Source organism: Antechinus flavipes, chromosome 3, assembly GCF_016432865.1.
Source record: "Antechinus flavipes isolate AdamAnt ecotype Samford, QLD, Australia chromosome 3, AdamAnt_v2, whole genome shotgun sequence".
NCBI lineage: Eukaryota > Metazoa > Chordata > Mammalia > Dasyuromorphia > Dasyuridae > Antechinus > Antechinus flavipes.
The window spans coordinates 382228534-382255324 of NC_067400.1; the positions used below are offsets into that span (position 1 = coordinate 382228534).

The following is a 26791-nucleotide window of genomic DNA, read 5'->3' on the forward strand; positions in this document are numbered from 1 at the left end:
GTTCACATTCGTTTCCCAGTGTTCTTTCTTTGGGTGTAGCTGCTTTTGTCCGTCATTTATCAATTGAAACTCAGTTAGGTCTCTTTGTCAAAGAAATCCACTTCCATCAAAATATGTCCTCATACAATATTGTTGTCGAAGTGTATAATGATCTCCTGGTTCTGCTCATTTCACTTAGCATCAGTTCATGTAAGTCTCGCCAGTCCTCTCTGTATTCATCCTGCTGGTCATTTCTTACAGAACAATAATATTCCATAACATTCATATACCACAATTTACCCAGCCATTCTCCAATTGATGGGCCTCCATTCATTTCCCAGTTTCTGGCCACTACAAACAGGGCTGCCACAAACATTTTGGCACATACAGGTCCCTTTCCCTTCTTTAGTATTTCTTTGGGATATAAGCCCAATAGAAACACTGCTGGATCAAAGGGTATGCACAATTTGATAATTTTGGGGGCATAATTCCAGATTGCTCTCCAGAATGGTTGGATTCGTTCACAACTCCACCAACAATGCATTAGTGTCCCAGTTTTCCCGCATCCCCTCCAACATTCATCATTATTTTTTCCTGTCATCTTAGCCAATCTGACAGGTGTGTAGTGGTATCTCAGAGTTGTCTTAATTTGCATTTCTCTGATCAATAATGATTTGGAACACTCTTTCATATGAGTGGTAATAGTTTCAATTTCATCCTCTGAAAATTGTCTGTTCATATCCTTTGACCATTTATCAATTGGAGAATGGCTTGATTTCTTATAAATTTGAGTCAGTTCTCTATATATTTTGGAAATGAGGCCTTTATCAGAACCTTTAACTGTGAAAATGTTTTCCCAGTTTGTTGCTTCCCTTCTAATCTTGTTTGCATTAGTTTTATTTGTACAAAGGCTTTTTAATTTGATGTAATCAAAATTTTCTATTTTGTGATCAGTAATGGTCTCTAGTTCATCTTTGGTCACAAATTTCTTTCTCCTCCACAAGTCTGAGAGATAAACTATTCTATGTTCCTCTAATTTATTTATAATCTCGTTCTTTATGCCTAGGTCATAGACCCATTTTGATCTTATCTTGGTATATGGTGTTAAGTGTGGGTCCATGCCTAATTTCTGCCATACTAATTTCCAATTATCCCAGCAGTTTTTATCAAATAATGAATTCTTTTCCCAGAAGTTAGGGGCTTTGGGTTTGTCAAACACTAGATTGCTATAATTGACTATTCTGTCTTGTGAGCCTAGCCTTTTCCACTGATCCACTAATCTATTTCTTAGCCAATACCAAATGGTTTTGGTGACTGCTGCTTTATAATATAATTTTAGATCAGGTACAGCTAGGCCACCTTCATTTGATTTTTTTTTCATTAATTCCCTTGAGATTCTCGACTTTTTATTGTTCCATATGAATTTTGTTGTTATTTTTTCTAGATCAATAAAATATTTTCTTGGAAGTCTGATTGGTATAGCACTAAATAAATAGATTAGTTTAGGGAGATTGTCATCTTTATTATGTTCGCTCGGCCGATCCAAGAGCACTTAATATTTTTCCAATTATTTAAGTCTGACTTTATTTGTGTGGAGACTTTTTTATAATTTTGCTCATATAATTCCTGACTTTCCTTTGGTAGATAGATTCCCAAATATTTTATGGTATCAACAGTTATTCTGAATGGAATTTCTCTTTGTATCTCTTGCTGTTGGGTTTTGTTGGTGATGTATAAAAATGCTGAGGATTTATGGGGATTTATTTTGTAGCCAGCTACTTTGCTAAAATTATGAATTATTTCCAATAGCTTTTTAGTAGAATCTCTGGGGTAACATAGTACATTCTATTCTAGCCCCTTATTTAAATTCTCTGTATATACTTTTTCCAAGTGTATTTCTTGTAAACTAACATATTTTTGGACTCAGGTTTCTAATCCATTCTGCTAATCCATTTACATTTTATGAGTATGCTCATTCCATTCATATTCACAATTATGATTACAATGCATTTATCTCCATCTCATTTTTGTCCTGTTTTATTTCTCTCTCTCTCTCTTTCTCTCTCTCTCTCTCTCTCTCTCTCTCTCTCTCTCTCTCTCTCTCTCTTATCCTCTTCCTCCTAAGTCTGGTTTGTTTCTGACCATTGCCTCATTTAATCTGCCCTTTCTTATCATTCTTCCTTTCTTTTATCCTCTTTCCCACCTATTTCCCTGCTGGATAAGATAGATTTCTATATTCAACTGAGGATGTAAGTTATTCCCTCCGTGATCCAATTCCAATTTCCTTCTCCTCATTTCTCATTCTACTGCAAAACTTCTGAGTTTCTCTTTTATGAGGTATTTTCCCATTTCTTCCTCGCTTATAATTCTTTTTACTTTTTTATATAAAGAGTAATGACCCCCTTGTTTAAGAAGATGTTTAAGAACACATGTGGGTCTTCATGACTCACAGTTTAAGAAGGTGGATTGTAGATCATTTGGTATTGGCTAAGAAATAGATTAGTTGATCAGTGGAAAAGGTTAGGTTCACAAGACAGAATAGTCAACTATAGCAATCTAGTGTTTGACAAACCCAAAGATCCTAACTTTTGGGATAAGAATTCATTATTTGATAAAAACTGCTGAGATAACTGGAAATTAGTATGGTGGATTCTAGATCATGGAGATTGCTTCAATTTTATCTTCCATATATAATTTCTGTTCTAGAAAGATTTGAGAAGTGGTAGGGGTCAGAGAATATTTGTAGTTCTCCATCTTCTTGTTCACATGACTCAGAAGTATGTCATAGAAACTATTTTTACTGAACACTAAAGATTCGATTTCTATTCCCACTTTATTATCTGTATGTGTGAATGTGTATTTCTTCTCTGAGCATTAGCCCTATATATTTTTCTCTAATTGTGGTTTGTAAATTATAAATTATAAATTGCTACTAGAGGTAAGGGGGACAAAGACCAAGGACAAGTAATTCAAAGCAGTTATATAAAAAATTAAACTATCTCTTTGATAAGCAAATTTTTAGGGGTCAACCTTTTTCAATATGATCAACATAAAATTTAAGTTTACATTCTTAATAAATTGGCTCTTATTTCAAGGAAGAAAATAATGAGTGTAAATTGTTGGGAACAATCTATCTATATAAGTGCAATCCAATCCCTACTTCACAGATCCAAAACAATTTCAAGTTTGTTATTCTCTAATTCCACATATGTATTAAAAAACATATATCCACCATGGAAGCAATTTTATTAATATCACACTAGATACTTTCATGCTTTTTCTTCTATGTTCTGCTGTTGTATAATGTCTTACAGAAAATGCCAGACACAAGGAAAAACATGTGTGATTGTTAGAAATTTTGTAATGTCCTCTTTTCCCTTTCAAAAAAAGGCACTAACAATACAGATCTAGGAGGATTCATGAACAAACATTGCAATGTCCTCTGAATTATATGTTTTGTTGATAAACTTCATGATATAATTTTAATTCACATTCTGAATTATTCTTACAAATTAAAATACAATTTTGGTTAGAAACCACAAATTCAATATTCTGAAGACAATGAATGATATGTGAAATATGCTTAATAAAAATGTCTGGATGGAATTATTAAGACCAAAAGATCATATTTAGTATTAGGATTTTTTTATATTGATGATAGTATTCATATAGCAAGTATTTGTTGTGTAATTTTATATAATTTGATCCTTACAATTACCTTTGAAGGTAAATATAATAATGATTCTATTTTACAGATGAGGAAACTGAAGTGTTTCACTTAGGGTTACATAATTATTAAGTGTCTAAGGCAGGATTTGAATTCAGGCTTTCCTGACTCTAAATCCAGTACTCTCTCCAGTGAGTCTTTAATATAAATAATTATTAATCTTTTTGATTACAAAAAAATCTTACTTGTGAGCAGCCACTGCAGCAACAGCTCCCAGCAGAGAAGGCTTGGTCATTTTCCCTCCAAAGGCTCCACCAGTTCGTTTCATGTGGCACATAATCCTGTTCCTTGGGACACCCAAAGCAGCAGCTACAAAGTTCTACAAGAGGCAATGTCTTGTTTTTATGATGAGTCAATTTAAGTTTTATAGATAAGATGAAAATTAGAATAGTAACTTATTAGGTCAGTGAATTAAGTACTTATTGATTAAGAGCTTGTTATATACTAAGCACTGTGTTAACTTCTAGAATTACAAAGAAAGAAAAAACATAGTCACTGTCCCACCAAAAATAAACATTCTAATAGGAATGACAAAAAAAAAAAAAAAAAACTAACTGTGACCAAAATACTTTCAGAGTAAATGAAAAGTAACAACAGAGGAGTGCAGGAAAGCTAAGAAGTGGAAGTAAGGAGGGAGAACATTGTAAGCATGTAAGTGTAAGTGGTCAGGGAGAAGGTATACTCAGAAGATGTAGAGTCTGTCCTGTTCAAGAAATAGCCTATGCCACTGGATTGTAGAAAAATTAAGGCGGAAGACCAACTAGAAAGTGGTTGTACATGACATAAAGAAGGTTTGAACCAGGGCTGAAGCTGAATGCCAGGAAGGTGACATATACTAAAAATGTGAAGGTAGAAAGTACAAAAGTTGACAATGTGTTATATATGAATTTGATATATGAGGTGAGTATGAGTAAAGAATTAGTTAAGAATGACAAGATTGTAAACCTAGTACCCTAAAGAATACTAGGGAAATTAGGAAGAGGCACATGCTGGGGAGAGGGGGGGTAAAATAGAGGGAAAATTAATTCTGTTTTGACCATATTGAGCTTGAGATATCTATGGTATATATAATTTTAGATAACCAAAATGTAATTGGTGATATGGAATTAAGGCTCAGAAAAGAGGTTAGCCTGGACATAAAGAAGTGAAATAAACTAGTTAATTTTTTAAAAACTAATAAGCAGGGGCAGCTAGGTGGTGCAATGGATAGAGCAATATCCCTGAAGTCAAGAGGACCTGAGTTCAAATCTGGTCTCAGACACTTAACACTTCCTAGCTGTGTGACCCTAGGCAAGTCACTTAATCCCAATTGCCTCAGCAAAACAAAACAAACAAACAAAAAAGTGAATAAGCAGACAATAAAAATGAATTAAAAATTATAACTGCTATAGAAAGTTAAATCTACATGCAATTAGCTCTAAAGTCAAGGTTGAAAATTTTCATCCAGGAAAACCAATAAATATATCAAAAATGACTGGCATTATTTGTAGTGTTTTATCATCTGGACTTCCCAATCTCTAGTAATAATGGGAAAGAGATCTTTTCATATTAATTCCTTGGTATTAAGCTTGGTATTTATTCTTTTCATTTACATTGTTATGGCTACTGTGTACTGTTTTCCTAAGTATTCACTTATACAGCTCTAAAATTTAATACATAATGAAAATACAGGTAGAATTTCCTTTAATATATAATTGCATCATTAGTTTCAATTATTTTTGCTACGTCTGTTTCTGTATAGAATGATATGAGACTGCATTTTTGAGAGAAAATGGATGTGGCGTTTTTTCTGTTATTGGAGAAATATTATTACATTTCATAAAACAATGTTGCAGGTTATTTTACTAAATAGGATGGCTCTACAATTCTATCATATTATTTTTACACATTCATAATTGGCTAAGGTAGGAAACACACATGGCAATCAATATTTGAAAAACAACTTTCAAAGAATAATGTAAATTTTGCAGTTTCTTTTCTTTAAACTTAGCTATATAATCATGTTCTTGGAGAGATGGAGAACTTAGGATTTGGGAATGTAAAAAACCTTCTAATTGTTCTGAAAGCTTTTTAAGGAGCCATCTGTTCTATTTTTGTTTGTTTTTAAAATTCTGGATTTCATGAACAGTGTGCTAGAAAGGAAGGTGATAATTTGATATTTAAAGACTATAGGACCATTATGCTCCATCTATAATACTGTGATGGCATCCATCAATAACAAACTTATGGCATGATCCAAAAGAGGAAAGAAGACAAGGCTTTCTGAAAATGCCCCCATTTTACCTGAACTTGGGTTGGGTGCTGTGTTCCTGTGTATATCATCATTTCTTTATCTTCTGTTGGGAAAACCAGTATAGTTTGTGTTTCCATATAAAAATGTTCTTGCCCTTCAACATGGACTTCACCTGTTGTAATTATAAGGAAAGGAAAAGTAAAGTTTTACATAATCATTTATTATATTCACTTGATACAGAAAAAAAACATATATTAGCTTAGAAATGTTACTTTCTTTCTTTCTTTTGATTTAAAATTATATATTCTAGTCCTGACTGCATCTTTAGCTATCTTTCTGACCATGGACAAAAGATATAGCTTTTCTGTACCTCGTTTTCTTTATCTATAAAATGAAGACATGAGTCTAGATGATTTCTCAATTCCTTTCCAGCTCCCACCTTTATAAGTCTATGGTAAGCATATTGTAATTATTTTATTCTGCTTTGTATTAAAGCATTTCACCTTTGATTTCACCTTAGGCTTAGTTAAGTGAGAAGGAACTCTTATTGTCATATATTTTCAATCTTTGTAAGGCACTTGGACACCCATAGGAATTAAGCCCTTCTTAGGTAAAATTATTCCCAGAGTTACAATCCATTTCCTTTCAATATATCTCATTCTATTATTTGAAAATTTTGCTTGGTAAACTCAATTTCTTTTTCAAAATAACCTCATAGAAGAAAGACAGAGGCAACATTAAAATATAGTTTAACACACATTTATTTTTAATATAATGTTTGCGTTCTTCCTAGCTTGCCCATATTCCTGTTTTCCTTTAAAAGGGACCAAAATTAGGTTGAGCTATATATTAATGATCCTTCCTAACTACTCAGTGATACAAGATAAGTTTTGCTTTTTTTCCAATTAGCATAAATTTATTTTTCTCTTCCTATATCCCTTAGTTAAAAAAAGAAGAAGAAGAAAACCTTTGTAAGAAATACATATAGTCAAATAGAACAAATTTCTATATTGGCCACATATAAAATTTATTTTTCAATCTGCAGTCAAAGGCTTTCCCTTCTCTTTCAGAAGATGAGTATCCTGTTTCATTAGGGTAGTTTGTTGTTTTAAAGTATCTGAGTCAGTAAGCATAGCTTTGGGATGGAGTGAGCTAAAGTTATTTCTTGTGTACTTTTGGTCATTAAGCAATGCTATCCAATGGACCTTTAGATTATCCTTTTTCTGTCTCAGGTTTCAGCTTATCAGTTTTATGGATGGAAGAGAAACTGAATCTTAGCTTTAGACTATATTATGCTATTTTTGTTTTATCATTGACTTTAAAGCCTTTTTATGGTCAATCCAATTGAGAAAAGAAACTGAACTTTAGTACATGTTGCTGATATCTCTATTGGTTAGGAATAATATACAAAGATGAATGAATATTATATCTAAAAAAGTAGGAATGAGGAATTAAGAATCCTTAAACCATATACATTTTTCTTCTAGGATAGTGTTCCTAGGGAAAAGACTGAAGTAGTACAAAGCTTTATTTGCATTTTTCATATATACCCACATGTATACATATACATATATATGTAAATGAACCAACATCCTGCCATTATAATTTTCACATTGCTCTGAAAAATGGCCTTGAGAAATTGATTATTAGGATCTATCTGAACTGTCCACAAGATATATCCAATACTGACAGGGCCTCAAGATATAGAGATTTTAGGTTGGGATAGATAGATAGAGATAGACATAGAGATAGAAATAGATTTAGGTATACATACAAATATATACATGTATGTGTGAATGTGTATACAAATGCATATGTGTGTATATACATATATATTCATGCACACACATATATATGCGTATAGATTAGATTTATACTCTACATACTCTAGATTTATGTTTGTCTAAAAACAACTTCTAGACATTTTTTAGGGATTAGATGATTAGATCAGATAATATGAAGTAACTAAACCTTTATTTCCTTGATTTTTAAGAGGGATTTGAACTGCATTCATTGAAAAAAGAATGATACTTTTGAAAGGGGAAAGTTTGATTGTCTCTTTCAAGGAGAAAGATATAAAAGAGATATCTTCCTAAACTAGCAAAACAAAAATGACTATCAAAGTTTCTTTCCCTAGGATCATGAAAATATATTTTTAGATAATAAAAAATGATTTTAAAAAAGATAATAATTGTCAACTTATATTTGGAGTCCTAACTAGATTCTCTTCTATTCTTCCCTACACATCCACTATGGAGAGGATATCAAAGAGAGTATGAACCAATTTCATGAATTTCCAGACAGAATTTATCAAACCACTGAAGCAGGGCACTTTGGATAGCATTTGATAGTTATGATGAGAGGCAGCATGATGAAGCAGAAGGAACACTCAATAACATCAAGAGCTCTTAGTTCAAATTTTCATTCCATTATGGATCATTAGCTTTGTAACTATGTATAAATGATTTTATCTTTCTGAATCTCAGTTTCTTCAACTCTGGAATGGACATAATTGTTAGAGTTCAAATGTTGGAGTTTGTTCTTCTCAGGGCACAGCCGGTTTAGAGGCTTAGAGCCCTTCGGATGTCTCCAAATCCAAAGGTTCTGTCCTTCAGCCTCTGCCTCTGCTTTCTTCTGCCTCCAACAGAGATGGAAGATCTCTCTTATCTCCTTCTGGGGAGCCCCGTCACCAACTTGCTGCGGAGAGAGGGCTTCTGGCGTAGCTCCACTGAAGTCCGTCAAAAGTGTTCTCTGCAGCAGAGTCGTTCCTCTCGAGTCCAGCGCGATCAGCCAGCCAAGAGGAAAAAAGTGTATTCTGGAATGGCTGTCTCGCCTTATATCTGAACCTTCTGAGAGAATGGGATTATGGGTTTTCTCCCATAGTGCTCTCTGGCCCAAAGAGTTTTAAGGTGTGGACTCCCTTGAGTAAAGGTGGGAACACAAGCCTTGTCTTGATTAGTTCTACTTAGTACCTTGTTTCAGGTTCTGGCCAAAACAACTTCTTGTAAGATTAGATCAACTCTAATTACTTAGCAGTTAGTAAGGATTCCAACATCTCCCCCTTTCTTTTTTTTTAAAACATAGGGGGTTTCTGAGGGGGTACACATAAATCCATCAATATGGGCCAGAACTTTGTAACAGATATACATGGTATACATAAATCCATCAATATGGGAGGCATTATACATAATTTACATGAGCACATAGCAATATAACACAGGCTAGTAGTAATGTAACAAATAACAAGAATCAATCTGAAAATTTACACATGTCCATAAGTCCTAGAAACAGTCCAATAGGATTCCATTGTCCATTAGTTCATGTGCCAGGAATCTAATAATTCTTGTGAGCACAATCAGCAACAGAACCACCCGATATTTCTTGGGTCTTCTCCTTTGTTTCAAGGGTCTGCTCCATCTTTCTGCGATGGACAAGGCGAATGCGGCTCGTAGGCACCCATCTGATTCCTTCTCCACTTGTAGAGATGCAAGCAAATCCTCTCCCCCAAGCAGTTAGCCTATCTGGTCCCTTCCATTCACCACTTTCTGGGTCTCTCCACATCACCTGGCGATTATCTAAAGATAGTGGAGCTGCTCGCATTGGACACTGCTCTTCTGGTGGGTTATAAAACCTGTCTGCTGGAGCCAGTGCATCTTTATCAAAGATTAAAAAATTAATGGTATAGAGAACTAAATTTAGAAGTTCTCTAGGGTTACCCGTGGCTCCCCCTTTCTTTTGTTTTTGGAGGAGTGTCTTAATGTCTCTGTTTCTTCTTTCTACTATTGCTTGACCTTGAGGATTGAAGAATATGCCAGTAGTGTGTAAAATCTTATACTGTGCACAAAAGTGTTCAAAATGTTTGGAGGTATATGCCGGTCCATTATCTGTTTTTATTTCTTGTGGCACACCCATAATTGCGAATGCTTGAATGAGGAATTCAGTGACCACTCGGGCTGTCTCTTTTGCTGCTGGTATGGCAAAAGTGAATCCTGAAAAGGTGTCTACCACAACGTGGATAAAAGACAGACGACCAAAAGATTTATAATGAGTCACATCCATTTGCCAGATTTCATTGGGTCTCAAACCACGAGGATTCTTCCCTGGAGGCAGTGTAGGAGCTTGGAAGGGAAGGCAAGCTGTACAGCTTTTCACTATGCTCCTAGCTTCTTCTCTTGTAATCCCAAACTGTAAACGCAAAGCTCGAGCAGCCTGATGGTATTTAGAATGGGATTCCTGGGCCTCCTGAAATAAAGGCGTACTGGCCAACATAGTTAAAAGGCTATCTGCCTTTGAATTTCCATCAAAAATAGGACCTGGAAGTCCACTATGTGAATGGACATGCAGGATATAAATCTTTCCTGGATGCTTTCTCACTTGCTCTTGAAGTTCCTTAAAGAGCTGATATATATTAGAAGCTGCAAATTTTATTTGGGCTGTGGCAATTCTTTGTACCACACCTACTGAATAGGCTGAATCAGATATTATATTTATGTCGCCTGGGTAATAAGTGAGAGCTAGCATGATCGCATATAATTCGTTCTGCTGAGTGGACTGAAAAGGAGTTCTGACTACTCTTTTTACGGTTAGATCATGAGAGTATACAGCACAAATATTTTGTTTGGCTGCGTCTGTAAAGATGGTTGGTCCTTCAAGAGGAACCTTAGAAACCTTCTCTTCAAAAATCCATTGCCAATTATGCAGTAGTCTGGTTATCTTTAATGGAGATCCATGTGCAAAATTTGGAGCCATGGCCAATAAAATCTGCCACTCTGGGATGGTTTCACAGCATGCATTAATTTGTGCATTTGTATAGAAGGTATATATCTTGTCAGGTCTTGTCCCAGATAATTGTATTGCTCACTTAATGGCCTTTAATAGAATCCTAGCCACAAGCACTGGGTAAGGCGTAAGGCTTTGTTCTGGTTGTGCTGGGAGGTTCACCCACTCTATCACACTGTCTCCTTGATGAAGGACTGCTGTGGGTGCTTCTTTCGTAGCAAAAACTGATATTTCCAAGGGTTTTTGAGTTACTCTCTCAACTACATTGGATAAAGCCAGTTCAACTTCTCTCAAGGTCTCTTGAGCTTCTTTTGTAAGCTGGCGTGGTGAATTTAAAGCAGTGTCTCCCCTTAAAATGTCATATAGGGGTTGCAATTGATTGGTAGTTAAACCTAATACTGGACGCATCCATTGGATATCTCCTATTAATTTTTGGAAATCATTTAAGGTGTTCAACATCTCTGTTCTTAAAGACAGTTTTTGTAGAGTAAGTGCCTTAGGATATATTTCATATCCTAAATATTGAAAAGGAGTATGCCTTTGAATTTTTTCTGTAGCGATATGAAGTTTGTAGTATCTTAGTGTTTCTATGGTTTTTTGTAGACATGCTTCTAGAATTTGTTCCTCCGGTGCACATCCCAATATATCATCCATATAATGTAATAGCATAACTTTTGGAAATGCTTTTCTTATTGGAGCAAGAGCAGCAGCAACATACATTTGACACATAGTGGGGCTGTTCTTCATACTCTGTGGCAAAAGCGTCCATTCATATCTTTTATAAGGCTCAGCTAAATTGACACTGGGCACCGAAAAGGCAAATCTCTTCATATCCTCCTTATCCAGAGGAATGGAATAGAAACAATCCTTGATGTCTATAACCCAAAGAGGCCATTCTCTAGGAAGCTGAGTAGGAGATGGAAGTCCAGGCTGAAGAGTTCCCATAGTTTCCATCTGTTCGTTCACTTTTCTTAAATCAGTGAGCATCCTCCATTTTCCCGATTTCTTTTTTACAACGAACACTGGTGAATTCCAAGGACTTAGAGAAGGTTGTAAATGCCCTTGTTCAAGCTGCTCCTGTACTATATCTAATAAGGCCTGAATTTTATCGCTACTTAAGGGCCACTGTTCTATCCACACTGGTGTATCAGTTTTCCATTGGATAGGAATAGGTGAAAGTGTTGGCAGGCCTTCAACAGCAGCCCTGATTAAAAAACCGAAGTACTCATTTTTAACCCCAATTGTTGTAAAACGTCTCTTCCCCACAGATTGATGGGGATTTTTTTAACTATAAAAGGAGTAAAAACTCCTGTTTTGCCTTCAAAAGTCCATCTCATAGGGGCAGCACTAACTTCAGCTGCTATTGATCCTCCTACTCCAGACATATAGGTATCTGCTTTAATCTTTGGCCAGTGACTGGGCCAACTGGCACCTCTAATAACTGTACGATCCACACCTGTGTCTACCAATCCTTCCAATGGTAGGCCATTTATATAGATAGTGAGCATAGGTCGATCAGCCGTTACTGCTGCTGTCCAATATATTTCTGGTTTTTGTGGTCTGGAGTCAGAACCTGGGTGACTATCACGAGGCTGCTTATTAGGATTCTGTATGAGTAAACCTGATGCTACTACGTCTCCTGGGTGATAAGTCACACATTGTCTACCTGTATTAGTGACTGGGATATTATCTATACATTCCCCAGTTTCCCACATCAGTGTGTGGATGGACACTGTTTTGTACATACAAGGAAGTGAAATGGTCAAGCCTACTGTGCCTGGAGGTAAGGGATCCATAGGCTGGAGAGGAACAGATTTCACCTCTTATATGTCATGATAAAATCACTTTCTAAATATTGAAATATTAATAAATTGATTTAAATATTTAGTTCCTTACATTGAGTTAGTTTATTGAGTCACTTTGCTATAGTGGATAGAGTCTTAGACTGGGAGTCAGGAAGAGATGGGATCAGAATCTTTCTTTGATATATATATATTAGATTTGTAGCCTTCCATATGCTTAAGACAATAACCTCCATATGCTTAGGGTAATAATTTAACCCCCATATGCTTAAGGTAATAATCTGCAAAGCAACTTCATTAGCAGAGTTTCCTTACTCTTAAGCTTCTCATAAACATTTAATCACATCCCAGATCAAAAAATTGGTTATATAGAACGTGGATGGTACTTGTCTTCTGATACTCCTTCTACTGAAAGATTGTTCCTTCATCTTCTTTCCTTCCTCCATATTCTGCATTCTAGATGTAATTCCCACTTTCCCAATCATGAATATCTGACAAAAATTTGTCTTGAGTCTTTTTTCTGCTTTTTCTTAGAACCCAGGTTCTATAATTTCAACTATAATTTCTATACATAGTTACTTACAGATCTATATATCCAGATCCAATCTCTATCCTAATTTTCAGTTAACATTACTAGCTCTCTGAAGGATACCTGCAAATTACGCATCCCACATAAGGAAAAACTTACCTTCAATGATTTCATCTACATATTTGAATGCTTTTTCTACATTTCCCTTTTCTATTTTCTTCTCTTTAAATAAAAAGGAATTATGTTTTATGGCTTCCTGTGCAGAAAAAAAATAAACAGACACATTAAGATATTTTTCAGAGGAGTTTTAATGTCATTGTTAGCTGTCCTAGCCTCAAATTCTCACAGACCTATTTCAGTGACAATAAACAGAGGTATAATTTTGATTTGTTCATAAACATCATTTACTTTATTTATTCATTCCATGAATTTATTGAATATATACTCTGGGAAGAAGATTACAGAAGAAATGAGTATTTATTCTCAAAGAGCTGTTGTCATAAAATATCACAAATACCCAAATAATTCAAGGTTACCTTGTGGTGTCCCACTGTACCTTAGGCAATCTATTCCCCAAAGAAGTAGATGGAATTCAGAAAAACAAGGATTCATATATATATTCCTTGTTATAGAATCTAATTTTGCAGCTCCTTATCACAACTATTCCCACTGGTATACATACTAAACAGTGTAAGGCTCCTCCACCACTATCCTGGAATTTGTGAAGGTTCTTCTAGGTTTTGTCTATAAAGAACCAACAATATCAAGTATAATGGAAATAACTGATTCTGTGAAACAGCATCTTTCCAAGAGCCAGATGGTAAAGTTCACATTGGACACAATGAACCTCATAAGGAAAAAAAAACCTTTCCTCTATTTGAGCTTCTACCACTAAAGCTATAGCCTGGACTAAAGACTCAAGGGCAACTCATTACAGTCAATTCTATACCTTCTGCTTCTTTATATAAAATAGGAATCAGTAATTAGTCTACTATAGTTTACCCAGTTCTGTTTGCAAAGGGAAAGGCCATCATTACCACCGGGCAGAGCTGAACATAAAGAAACACTAGGATGAGGTTGCCAACAAAGCATGAAGTAGGTAGAAATAAATAAAAGGGGAAGAAGTAGCTAGATAAAGAAGTGTACCCACTGGATAAAGCAGCCATGAGCCACTAGTGGAGGAAGTCCATCCTGAATGAGGCTAGTTTGTGAAGTGATGTGCTAATTTCTGAGAAAACCTCCATCATTTTTACCAGCAAGAATAGGAAATAGGGTGATTACCTCTATGGTTATGATTCTTGGCTCCATATCTTCATAACTAATCTTCACTTTGTCAGCTGCTTGCTTTGCATGGGCATATGTATCTGCAGCCACAGTACAGACAATCTGACCCACACAAATCACCTATGATACAACCAAATATTATCTTTTATTTCATGAGAGTAGTCACCATAAATTTTATACTCTGTTGATAAGAGTTTATTTCATTTCCCAAAAAACACAGGGCAAGTAGATAATATCATGTTCTTCGGCTTTCTCATTTGTAAACTGAAAACATTGATAGCACCTACCTCCCATGATTGTAACAAGGATCAAATAAGATACTAATTATAACATGCTCAGCACATGTTTTTCTTCAGTCATTTCATTCCCTATCAGCCCTTCATGACTTTATAAAGGTTTTTCTTGGCAAAGAGACTGAAGTGGTTTGCCATTCCCTTCTCCATATCATTTTTACAAATAAGGAACTGAGGCAATTAGGGTTGATTGACTTGTCCACACAGTCAATAAGTATTTCTGGTCAGACTTGACCTAAGGAGAATATCCTTGATACCAGGTCCAGCATTTCTATTCACTTCACAAGTGTTTTGCACATAGGACTATTTAAATGTTAGCTGCTATTATCATTATTAGTAGTAGTATGCTTAGCATAGTGCCCAACACATATTAAGCATTATATAAATGTTAACTATTATTATTCCTTATTCCTGGAAATAAAATTACAATTTATAAATTCAGAGCTGGCAGAGATTTTAGCTATGATCTAGTAAAGTATCCTCATGCATTCTTCTTGTGAGAAAATTGACATGTGGAATGATGAAAAGACTTGCTTACAGTTACATGAGTAGTAAGGACCAGAAGCATGCTTAGAACCCAAATTCTCATTTTTCCAAATTCATTGTTTTTTCCACTACTGAAGAGGGTCACAGACAGTGGGGAAAGTATGACCCTTCAGTCCAGAGGGAACCTCCTAACAATGTTTGGTTTAGCTCCCCATCTCCCCTAAGGGCTGTCAGCCTTCCTGAGAAGTCAGGGGGCAGTGACAACCTGTGCTGTGATTGAAGCAGAGTGATGCCAGGTGGAAGTGATACCAGGTGGCAAACTACGTACAATAGCAAGTTGTTTATATGGTCCCACATGCTCAGTATATATTGGGTGCATGCCCAGTGGTTTTGTTATATAAGGGTATGAGGGTATAAAAAGGGGAAAGTCCTTGAAATAAACAGACTCCATTTTCCCTCATCCTCAGGATTCCTGCCTCATCACTTCTCCACTAGGATGAGACATTTTATCACCCCAGCTTGAGGGCTCTAGAAAACAGGACACAACACACTTCTCCACAACTTATCCAGGAAAAGAATTTAGTTTCCCTCCATTATTTTGTTGGATTTCCAAAACTGTGAGTCAAATAGCAAAAAAAAAATACTATTACATCCATTTTACAGCTAAGAAAACAGAATTTTGGAGAAATAAGGTAAATTTCCCAAAGTTACACAGCTAGAAACAAAATAAATATAACAATTAATGTGCTATACTAAACTGGGAATATAAATAGAAAAAGTAAGAAATTCACTGATGGTACTATGACTGGGATTCAGACATAAGTTTTCTGTCTATGAGTATCTGTATATGATGCATTTAATCTATACGATTGCGTCAAAGAAACAAATGACTATTCTGGATAATTAAGGCAACATATTTAGACAATTAAATCATACATAAAAATAATCAACTGAATATTAAGTTCCTCATTGGTCCTGAAAAAGATAGCACACCTCATTTTCTGCATAAAATATCTCCCCTTCATGGTTATTTTCTCCTGGGACATCATTAGCAGTTATCACATCAACGACTCCTGGTAATTCTAGGGCTTCTGAAAAATCAATTGACCTTGGAAGGAAAATGTTAGAATTAACAATATAGATTGTGATACCATGATCTTGATCTTAATATTGAATTGTAGATGTGTGCTAATGATTATTTCTCATTGTGACACCAGAAATCTTGAAAACCATAAGGAAGAACCCAAATCATGGAGGTCAGTCTGCCAATCCTACTGACACAGTTACTCCCATTTTCATAGTAGGTGATGGTGGTGTGAACTCTTCTGGGAAATGAATTTGGGTGTGTTGGAAGGAAGGTAGGAACTGCTTTTAGTTTGTACTTCTGAAGAAGTCAGCAAGTAGAACAAACAGAGTGCTGAGATTACAACACAATATGTGTCATATTAAACCTTTATAACCTGAAGGACTATTTCATAATGAGTTCCTGGCAGCTATTGGCACTGCTCCTTATGCTGACTTTCACTATGGGACATCTCAGCTTTTCACTTTGTCCAAATCTCGAATCTTGATCTATTTGTATTTTATTCTAATCCTTAACCATTCAAAAAGTTCTCAAATGCTCCCTTTCCTCTAATCCTCAAGTGAGAATAAAGAGATGAGCAAGAAAAAATTTCCAAGATTGGAGACTTTCGAATCTCTAGGAAATTGTAACAAGCAACTACTATATTGGTACCAAAAATCCAAAGTTCAAAATGAAAACTTCTGAGTCCAGAAAAGTAAAAGTTTTCTTTATCAAATGGTTCTAGGACAAAGGAAGCAATTCTAAGTTCCTTCCTTGCATGTTAGGAAGCCAGATATAAAGTATTATTTCAAGTGTGGGTCGAAACAGGAAAGAGTATGTTTCCCTCAGGCCTGTAGGCTAGCAGAGTCAAAGCTAAAGGTAGAGTAGTTAAGATTATGGAAAAGTTGAGGCACCTTTATCAACCCAAATCTATTCTTTATAGACCCAGTATCTAATCTAACAACTAAGTAATATCCACAGATATTAGCAAGGAACTATCAATAGACATTAGTAACCTAAGTCATGAGGGTACTAGGGAATAGTAATGATCGATCAACTGATAAATATTATTAAATGATTTTATGTACCAGACCCTATGATAAACACTGGAAATACTCAGAGGTAAAATATTGCCCTGCTGTCAAAGAGGTTATAAATTAATGGGGAAACAACTTGCAAATACATACATAGCAAGCTATATAGTAGATAAATAAGAGATAATTACAGAGGGAAGGCACTGAAATTTAGAGAAGTTACAGACAGCTTACAAAAGAAGGTGGAATTTTAATTGAAGCTTTCATGAAATCATGAGAGGAGAAAGGAGAATGGGATAGCTGGGATGTGCTGGTTAAAGATTAACAACTATTCTTCCTCCAAAATGGATTCACAGCATACTTTTAAGTTTAATCTGCAGTATTAACATTCTTTCCATCATCTTAAGTCTAGAGATCAATAAAATCAAACTGTGATTTGTATTATTTACCAATTTTTCAAGTACAGAGGCTCACATTTAACTATCATCTTGCAAAGCCAAAAAAAACTGGTTCTAGAATACTCCTGGGTGACATGGGCCCAGAGAATTACATGATTGCTGCAAAGTTAATTCTAATATGTGTTTATTGCGGAACAGTAACTTTAAGTAATTCCAAATAAAAAAAAGAAATCACAATGGACTTATGAAATCACATGTAATGTATTGTGATATTTTCATAGCCACTATGTTATCCTTCAGGCATACTTTGCTCTATCCTCTCTCCCTCTCCCTACTGGATTGTATCATATTGAACAGATATTGACTCTCTTGAGTCATGTATTTCTTTTTTATTCTGCAATAAATAAACATCAATTACTTTTTACTAAAAGACTTGAAGATGTATAAAAGGACTCTAGTATAGAACTGAGAATCTATTTTTTTTATTGTAAAAATATTCAATAGCTTTGTAAGATGTCTTTTTTGTTTACTTACAAGATTTTTGCATGTGCTCTGGTACTGGTCACTACAGCCAGGTGAAGTTCTTTGTCAACTCGGGGTATGTCATCATTATAGACAGCTTCCCCAGTGGCATGTTTAATCCCTGACTGGTGCATGACTGGATGTCCAACTGGATCTTGGGGAGATTGGTGAGGATCTACACACTGACAAATGTAAAAAAGTAAATTAATCCACCATTAGACATTTTTATCCATCAAAAAAAATCATAGAAATATTTCTGAGCCATTGATAAACTCTAAGAAAAAGAAAAACAACATAGAGGCAATGATTTACTAAATATTCTTATCAATCCATCAGGTATTTGTTTATGAACACTTGTGTGCTGAACATAGTACTAGATATTTACACTTTAAAACTTGCAAATTATTTAGTATTGTTATACGGTAATAATAGCTAACTTTTATATAGTGCTTTCAGATTTCCAAACAATTTCCATATACAAGGTATCCCTATAAGTCTTAAGCCATTTGAAATTTTAATATCTCTCAAGATATTAAATTTGCTTAAATTCTTTTGTACTGATACCTATCTAAATATTTATCATTGTCCTATTTGATCCTTACAGTAACCCTTTGAGGTAGATGCTACTATTATACGAATTTTATATATGAGGAAACTGAGATCAGAGTTAATGTGACTGGTTCAAAGTTATAGAATCAGAATCTAAGAAAAGTTTCAGATTCTGGTCTTCTGACTCCAACATTCTATCCACTACTGCATCCTTCCCCACATATACAGCAATATATTACCATTATATATATGGTATTATATACAGTAAAATATATAGTTTTGTGTATCAACATATTATAGTCTATATCATATCATATATAATATATGCTATATTATTACATATAGTGTTATATGCAAATATAAATATAGAGACCTATGTATATGCATATATACAACATATACTATGTATGAATACTATGTTCATACACACATTATCATATTAATGTGAAGCATATACATATAATGCATAGCATATTTACATACATATAACATGTATATATGTAATAAATAGTATATATTATATAGAGTGTATATTAGTATTGTACATGTTATATGCCATCTTATATATTAGTATATAGTATGTATATATCCTATAATGTATATATTCATGTTACATACATATCTTATATAATATTATATATCTCTATATAGAATGTATATAGTATGCAATATATTTAGTATTGCACGTTAATTAAAGGACAGGGTAGTGTAGAGGGTCGCAGTCAGTGGGGAAACTCTGGGTAAGGTATAAGACCCTTCAGCCCAGAGAAAATCTGCTAACAATGTCTGGTTAGACTCCCCATTTCCCCTAAGTGCTCTTGGCCTTCCTGAGAAGTCAGGGGGTGGTGACAACCTTTGTTGAGATTAAAGCAGAGTGATACCAGGTAGAAGAGGGATACCAGGTGGCAAACTATGTACAATAGCAAGTTGTTTATGTGGTCCCATGTGCACAGTGTTATTTTTGTTACATTATATAAAGGGGAAAATCCTTGAAATAAAGGGACTCCATTTTTCCACCATCCTCAGGAGTCCTGCTTCATCACTTCTCCACTAGGAATATATATTTTAATCATACTGTGTGGGGACTCTAGAAAGCAACAGTAAGTTTTGTCACCCCAATTTAGGGGCTCTAGAAAGCAGGATATTTTAATCACCCTGGCATGGGGACTCTAATGATATGTTTTGTCACCTCAACTTGGGGCTCTAAAAAGCAAGACATAACAGGTACTGCTTAGAGAGCATGAAGAGAAGCATAAAAGAATGGTCAAAATAAAATGAGATGAATCAGGGCATGCTTCCTGGAGATGAGATTTGCATCGAATATTAATGGAAAAACATGAAATGTTACAAAACAACAAAAAGGACATTTTTAATGAAAGTCTCAAAGTAGAAATTCAGATAAAATTTCCTTCGGTAAAAGCTTGGAACCAGAATGGAGAAAATCATATGTAAATGACAATGATCAAGTCTACTTAGTTGCAGCAAAGTCCCTAAAAAGAAATATGCTTGCTGAAAATGGGGAAGGGCATGAGGAATCCTTGCTAGCCTCAAGAATATGAAGTTTCCTCTCAGTTTTCAAATTAAATGTGAAATGGGCAAAGGACTGGCCTCTCCTCCCCTCCCTCAGTCTTATGGCCGGGGGCTGGCAGAGAAGGGTCTGCTCAGCTAGATTAGGGGACTTCTTTTGCACTTCAAAGTGCCAGATCAACAATCTCCCAAGGATATCTGTTCCACGAGGGTGGTCACCTAACCCTGATCCCTATCTATGTTAAAACACCTGCCTTTGTATCTTTTGTCCTGTAAAGTGGAGTCACTGTTTAATGTCAAAGGTGCCAGCAAGGGTGAACAAGAATGCTTATAAGGCTGCCCCTACTTCAGTTGGGCATTGAACCATGCCAGAATCCTTCTGGAGGTCCATCCTGGCCATGAACACCATCTAGGCCAGTTACAAATAAATATTTCTAAATTATGAATTACTATGGACATCTTGAATTTTATTGCCTGGACTATTTCAAATGGTGCTACCAACCTGGAACATTTGTATTCCTTTTGGAATATTGATGGGAAATTCTTCCAGAGCACTCATGAAAGTTTCTGGAATTTCTGGGTACATCCCGGGATTCTGAAAAAGAAAAAAAAATATTTTCTTAATTCTTATTAAGTTTTTTATGTTTCATGATTATCACAGTTTGGGGGTAGCTTTAAAAGTGACATTTTCCATTAATTTCCAAGGCTTCAGTTGCCAGTTCCACTATGAAAAAAATCATGAGTTAAACTTGATGAGGTTAGGGTTCCTGGTGGTCAGGGAGTTAAATGATAAAGTTAGTGGCAGGTTCAGGGAACCAAATGAAGAGGTTGGAGGTTGCGTCCCCAAATGGTGAGGTTCGGCACAGGGTCCCCTTGATTGTCCTAGGATTCAGCGCAGGGCAGGGAGTTGTGAGAACCTCTTCTGGCAGCGCAGAGGTCCTTTGTATAAAGGAATTTACAAATCTGAAAAGCTAGACTGGCAAAAGAAGTTTTTTATCGGCATTGAGAAGTCTGTCTTAGCTATGCATGAATAGAAAGACTGAATTCTTTGGTGGCAAGGTCCTGACAGAGAAGTAAAGTTTCTAGTGGAGGAATCCTGACAGAGAAGCAAAGTTTCTAGCAGAGAAATCCCGACAGAGAGATATAAACTCTTGTTAGGGATATAGGTGAGAAAGAAATAAAAGAGGGGGTAATGCTGAAAGAGAACATCATTTCAGTGGACAGAAGTTGCTGCTATGCCAGGGAGAGAGAGAGGTTCCTTGGCAGGTTGGGTTCTCTGCAAGGACTAGGCCCCAAATTGGCTCTTTTTATAATAGAAGCCTAGGCTAGCAGCTCTTGATGGGGGTTGGGTGCAGTCTGGGCTGGAATCAGAATAGAAAATCTTGGAATTGATTGAGTGTCTCAATGGGGTTAGAATCTCCAACTCAGCTAAGTAGGAGTGGAACTCAACCAATGCCACCTAGATAACAGAATGCTTGATTCCCTGGCTCTGGTCTTTTGCAGAGGCAGGGTTCAAGAAAAATCTCTCCTTTTTTTAATCATTATTATTATTATTATTATTTATTTTTAAATAACTTTTTATTGACAGAGAGAATCTCTTCTTCAAGGAGCTTCTCAAGTGGTTTACCTCATGGCTCACCCAGAAGTTAGAGAGAGGGAAAGAGAAAGAGTTTTGGGGCCCCCCTCATCAAACTGAAAGAATAAAATCTGATCTCGAGAAAACTTTGAGCAAGATACAATGATCATAGAGTTTGTGGTCCCTGGCATCAGCCTTCCCACCCTAACATACTGGCCAAGAAGCCATATTTACTTAATTGGAATGATGGATATTGGGGAGGAGGTGACTGAATATGAGTTTGAAAGAAGTCATTTAAAGATACTCTTCCATCCTAATTTCCAAAAACTCTTGGTAGAACCACAGAGGAAAACAAGCCTCCTCCTCACTCTGTCTTTGATTTGCTTCCTTTTTTCTCTCTCTAATTCCTATCTATTTGTTGGTCCCATACAGCATTTCAATGCAACTATCATTTTCAAATGCCTCATAAGTTCCAGACTCTTTGCTAGGCCCTGGAGCTGTACAATAACAAAGGTACATTTAAATAGCACTTTAAATTTTACAAGAATAGATTTACATGTCTTAACTCACCAAATCTTCACAACAAACCTATGTAATAAGGTGGTACAGGTATTATTCTTATTTCTATTTTACAAATAAGGAAATTCATGATCAGAGTTCCTAAAAATAACTTGTCTTTTTAAAATGTGTTTTATTATTAACAAACACCAAAAGGTTTATTTTCATGCACATAGAAAAGAGAATTCTTTTTGAAACCATGAATCTCCATTACGTTCAAGACTAAACTGTTTGACTCTATTTCCATCTGAACTTTCTCTTGCTCTCCTCTGTGAGTTTTTAAAAATTTTACAATGGCCTTTATTTGGAGTAGGGAGAAGATTACATTTGCTAACTTACCTTCTCAATTAAAAAAAAAAAAGAAAGAAAGAATAAAATAACTGTAACAAATAAACTTGAACAAAGAAAATAAATTAACACATTGGCCATATATTAAAATGTATCTATTATCTTGCTATCAGAAGTTAGATAGGCAACATTCTTCATCATTGTTTGTTTTTTTTTAAAGACATGGTAGGTCAATATTTTGATCAAAGTTCTTAAATCTCCCAAAATTGTCTTTCTTTACCATATTGAATACTTATATAAATTTTTTTTTCTGATTCTGCTCACTTTAATCTACATCACTTTATACCCAGGATTCTCTGAAGTTTTCTCTTTAATCATTTTTTATAGTACATTAGTACATATTTATTCATGAATACATGAATACATATTCATATACCATAATTTGTGCAGTCATTACTTCATAAGTAATTAAAAATTGCCACACATTCTAGTTCTTTGATTTTCTTATTCCCAACCCTTTAGTTATCCTTCAGGATTAAGAAATTTGTTTTTCTTTTGACTATAAACTCTCTGGTATTATCCTCTCATCTTATGCTCACCCTGCCCAATGACCACTTGTTTCCTTGTTGACTTTCATATTTTTCTGCATAAGCTTGTGTGTTTAACCTTTCTTTGTATATTTCAAAAAATAGGTTTATCCAATGTCCACTTTGCCCTCCTTCTTTCTTTTACATTTGTATATTCTTCTTCCACACCCCCAAAATGACGAATAGTAAGTTCACCTTCTTTTACCTTTCCATACCATTTTATTCCCTCCTTTACTTTCCTCTTAAAATCCCAAGAACAGAACCAATTCACCACCAACCTCTTTGTTTTTCTTGTTTCTCCATTCTCTATTATTATGCTACCTACATAATCATATAGTCACATCTAATTAATTAAATAAATTTACCTTTCTTGTTTGCTGTGAAGCTTTTGTGTTTTAAAAGTCTTACACATCGTTGGGCTTTACATCAGAACTGCTTGAAAATCCTCTACAACATTAAATATCCACTTTCCCCTCTTGAATATGTAATACCAGAGAAACTGAGGCAAGACAGAGATTGGTTTTTAATCTTTTATTGTGGAGAATTTTAGTCTAGCCAACCAGATGGAACTCATGTTCAAAAATCATTCCAACCCAAAGGAAATGAGGCAGAGAACTTATAAAGTGTTTTAGTCAGGAAAGGATCATAACTTAATACTGATAGGATAAGGGTCAAGATAAGAAGGTCAAGGATAGGAGACAGAGAGGCAAGGGACAATACTCAAAAGGAAGAAGAATTATCCTTGCAAAGATCCAGATAATGTACCTGGGTTTTATGGCACAATAGTATGTAAAGGTGACTGAAGTTCCAAGATTTTTCCTAACTCAATTCTCCCAGTCCTAATGGCAAGGAAAGGTAGGGTGGCCATAAAAATCTTGTTCAGGGCATAGCAAGTTAGGATATAGCAAATTATATCCACATATAATTCCTTATAGAGAAGTTATTGTTGGTTTTTAATTGGCTTCTTTTGTCTTTGTGAATATCTCCTCTAGTTTTGTTTTTGTTGTTTTTTTTTTAATGTTAGATCCAATATATGTATATATATCTTTTTTTTTATTTTATAATAACTTTATATTGACAGAATCCATGCCAGGGTAATTTTTTTTACAACATTATCCCTTGCTCTTGTTTCTGTTCTGATTTTTCCCCTCCCTCCCTCCACCCCCTCCCATAGATGGCAAGCAGTCCTATATATGTTAGATATGTTGCAATATATCCTAGATACAATATATGTTTGCAGAACCGAACAGTTCTCTTGTTTATGCATATATATCTATACAAGCGTCTTGCTACACAAGAAAAATCAATTCAAAAAGGAAAAAAAAATGAGATACTTAATAACTATTCACTTGATCATCCGGAAAAAAAAATGGAACATATACATTCTGTATTTGATATAAGCTGGTATTTGGGAAATTATAGAGATATGCTTAAAGGATTTATAAAAGGAGAGGAGAGGATTTCTATGATGATCAAGAGGCTAGGTGAGAATAAATAATAAATAAGCAAAAGAAATATGAATTCCTAAGAAGAAATCTCATAAGAAAAAGACTGCTTTTATAGGTTGAATGCCACTGAAAAGATTATTTGGTAGGAAGCATTTTTTCTTTAGTAATGTCCAAGTGAGAGGAACTTGAAGAGTAATATCTTGCTTCTGACTATACCTAAGTATGTATGTGTGTGTGTGTGTGTGTGTGTGTGTGTGTGTGTGTGTGTGTTTATATATCCTTGCTTAAATATAGTTTGCTTGGGAGAAGTGGAGGATGAAAGGGAAAAAAAGAATAAGGTAAAAAAAGTCGCACAGCAGAACACAAAAGAACATCCTACGAGGAAATAAAGAAAAAATGGACACTCATGAATATAATTTTTTCTACTATCATATAGCCTTTCTTGAGCTAGTAATTTATTGTTATATATATTTGCATCCTTTCTGATGTTCTGCTGGGCACATGACGATGTTTTGTTTTGTTTTTGTATTCCTTTTCTATTTTTTCTTATCATTTTTAATACAATAATTAAAAAGACATTTTAAATAACCTGGTAATATAAAAAATACTATCTGATAGCAAAACCTAGACTTTAAAAAATCTTTTTTAAAGACTGCTCTGGGGAAAACAGGCTCACAAAGCATGAACAAATATTAATAAACTTCAAGATGGAAAAAAGCAGTTTACCAGCTTATGTAGTTCTCTTAGTACTTTAAGGTAGAATTTGAAGATGAAACTTATCATCAGGGTTCTTTTGTATTCAACCATGCCTCCCACTGCTGTTGGTGGAATTTGAATTTCATCCAGCACCAATCTGCAGGCTTCACTCAACATAATATCATTCCATTGTCTATATGAAAAGAGTAGACACAATTAGCATGCTTTGACAAGAGAAGCTAAGTAGCCGAGAGGATAGGGTTTAAATCTGGCCCCAGACACTTAAGCCCCTTACTCTTCTTAGTCTCAGTTTCCTCATTCATAAAATGAGCTGGAGAAGGAATGGCAAAATATTTCAGCATCCTCGCAAAAATAACACCAAATATAGTCACTTAAAGTCAGATATAACTGATATGACTAAACAAATTATTAGTAACCTGTACAATAGTGCCTATGAGAATAATTTCATTTCCACTTTCAAAATGTTCTGAAAAGAAACATTTTAATGTCCCCAAAAGTTAATATAGTTTACCAAGCAACTAATTTGTTATTGAGAAATCTATCTATAGCAATATAAATTTCACTAATATACCAGGAAGGGAGGTTAGATAAAGGAAGTCATCAGAGATACAGATTATAATTATATATTTTCTTACTCACTGTTAAAAACTTTTATCTTAAAGGGGTTGATTCTGTGGTATTAATTTTTCCAAAAACATCTGCTGAGTATCATAATACTGACAACCATCTGTCATAATTGTTATGACAAAAAAGTATCAGCTAAATTGGAACATTTTGCAAAAGAAAATGCATACTATGTTGAAGTTTCATAATTTTGTCATAAGAAAATCAACAAATCTTTAAAATGAAAGATATTCATTACACTATAAAGTACTTCATAGATTAGACTATTGAAACACTTTGGTTTTGGATACTTTAATAATAGTCTATAAAATTTTATGCATTTCCAGCTCTAACTTCTTTGCCTCAATGGCAAATAAATTCTTTGTTGAATATTATAATATTTGATCCTCAAAATAATCCTAGGAGGTAGATGTCATTAACATCACTATTACACATGAGGAAATAGATTATGAGACAAGTTAAGTGATTTGTCCAGAATCATATAGCTAGAATGTCACCAGTGAGTAATATAGCCAATGATTTTATGTAGAGAGTGTAGGATCTGTGGAAAGGAAAAAGAAGCACATTTATTTTCTCTCTTTTTGGTTCCTTTCTCACCTCTGCTACAGGTCTCTTTTCCCTTCCTAATTGAAATATTTGAAATTTATCTCTATAACCTCGTGGACTCTAAAAAATTCCAGACAAAGCAATAGCTCTGCTATTGGCTATACTTAAACAGTTTCCCCATAAAACATTGTTTTTATTAAAGAAATAATTTAATGTGGAGGATCTATCTTTTACTTTGCTTC

The 26791-nt window shown here is 34.8% G+C and overlaps 1 protein-coding gene across 1 annotated transcript in view; it reads right to left on the reverse strand.

Moving 5' to 3' along the window:
- LOC127557273 (aldehyde oxidase 4-like) overlaps nt 1-26791 on the reverse strand; it is a 91713-nt gene that overhangs the window by 18422 nt on the left and 46500 nt on the right. The window contains exons 15-22 of the mRNA XM_051990655.1: nt 25389-25551; nt 20708-20800; nt 18142-18311; nt 16106-16220; nt 14331-14453; nt 13209-13305; nt 5990-6111; nt 3892-4025 (exon numbers count right to left, since the gene is read on the reverse strand). Coding sequence (XP_051846615.1) covers nt 3892-4025; nt 5990-6111; nt 13209-13305; nt 14331-14453; nt 16106-16220; nt 18142-18311; nt 20708-20800; nt 25389-25551 — 1017 coding nt within the window. The remainder of the gene's footprint in view (nt 1-3891; nt 4026-5989; nt 6112-13208; nt 13306-14330; nt 14454-16105; nt 16221-18141; nt 18312-20707; nt 20801-25388; nt 25552-26791) is intronic.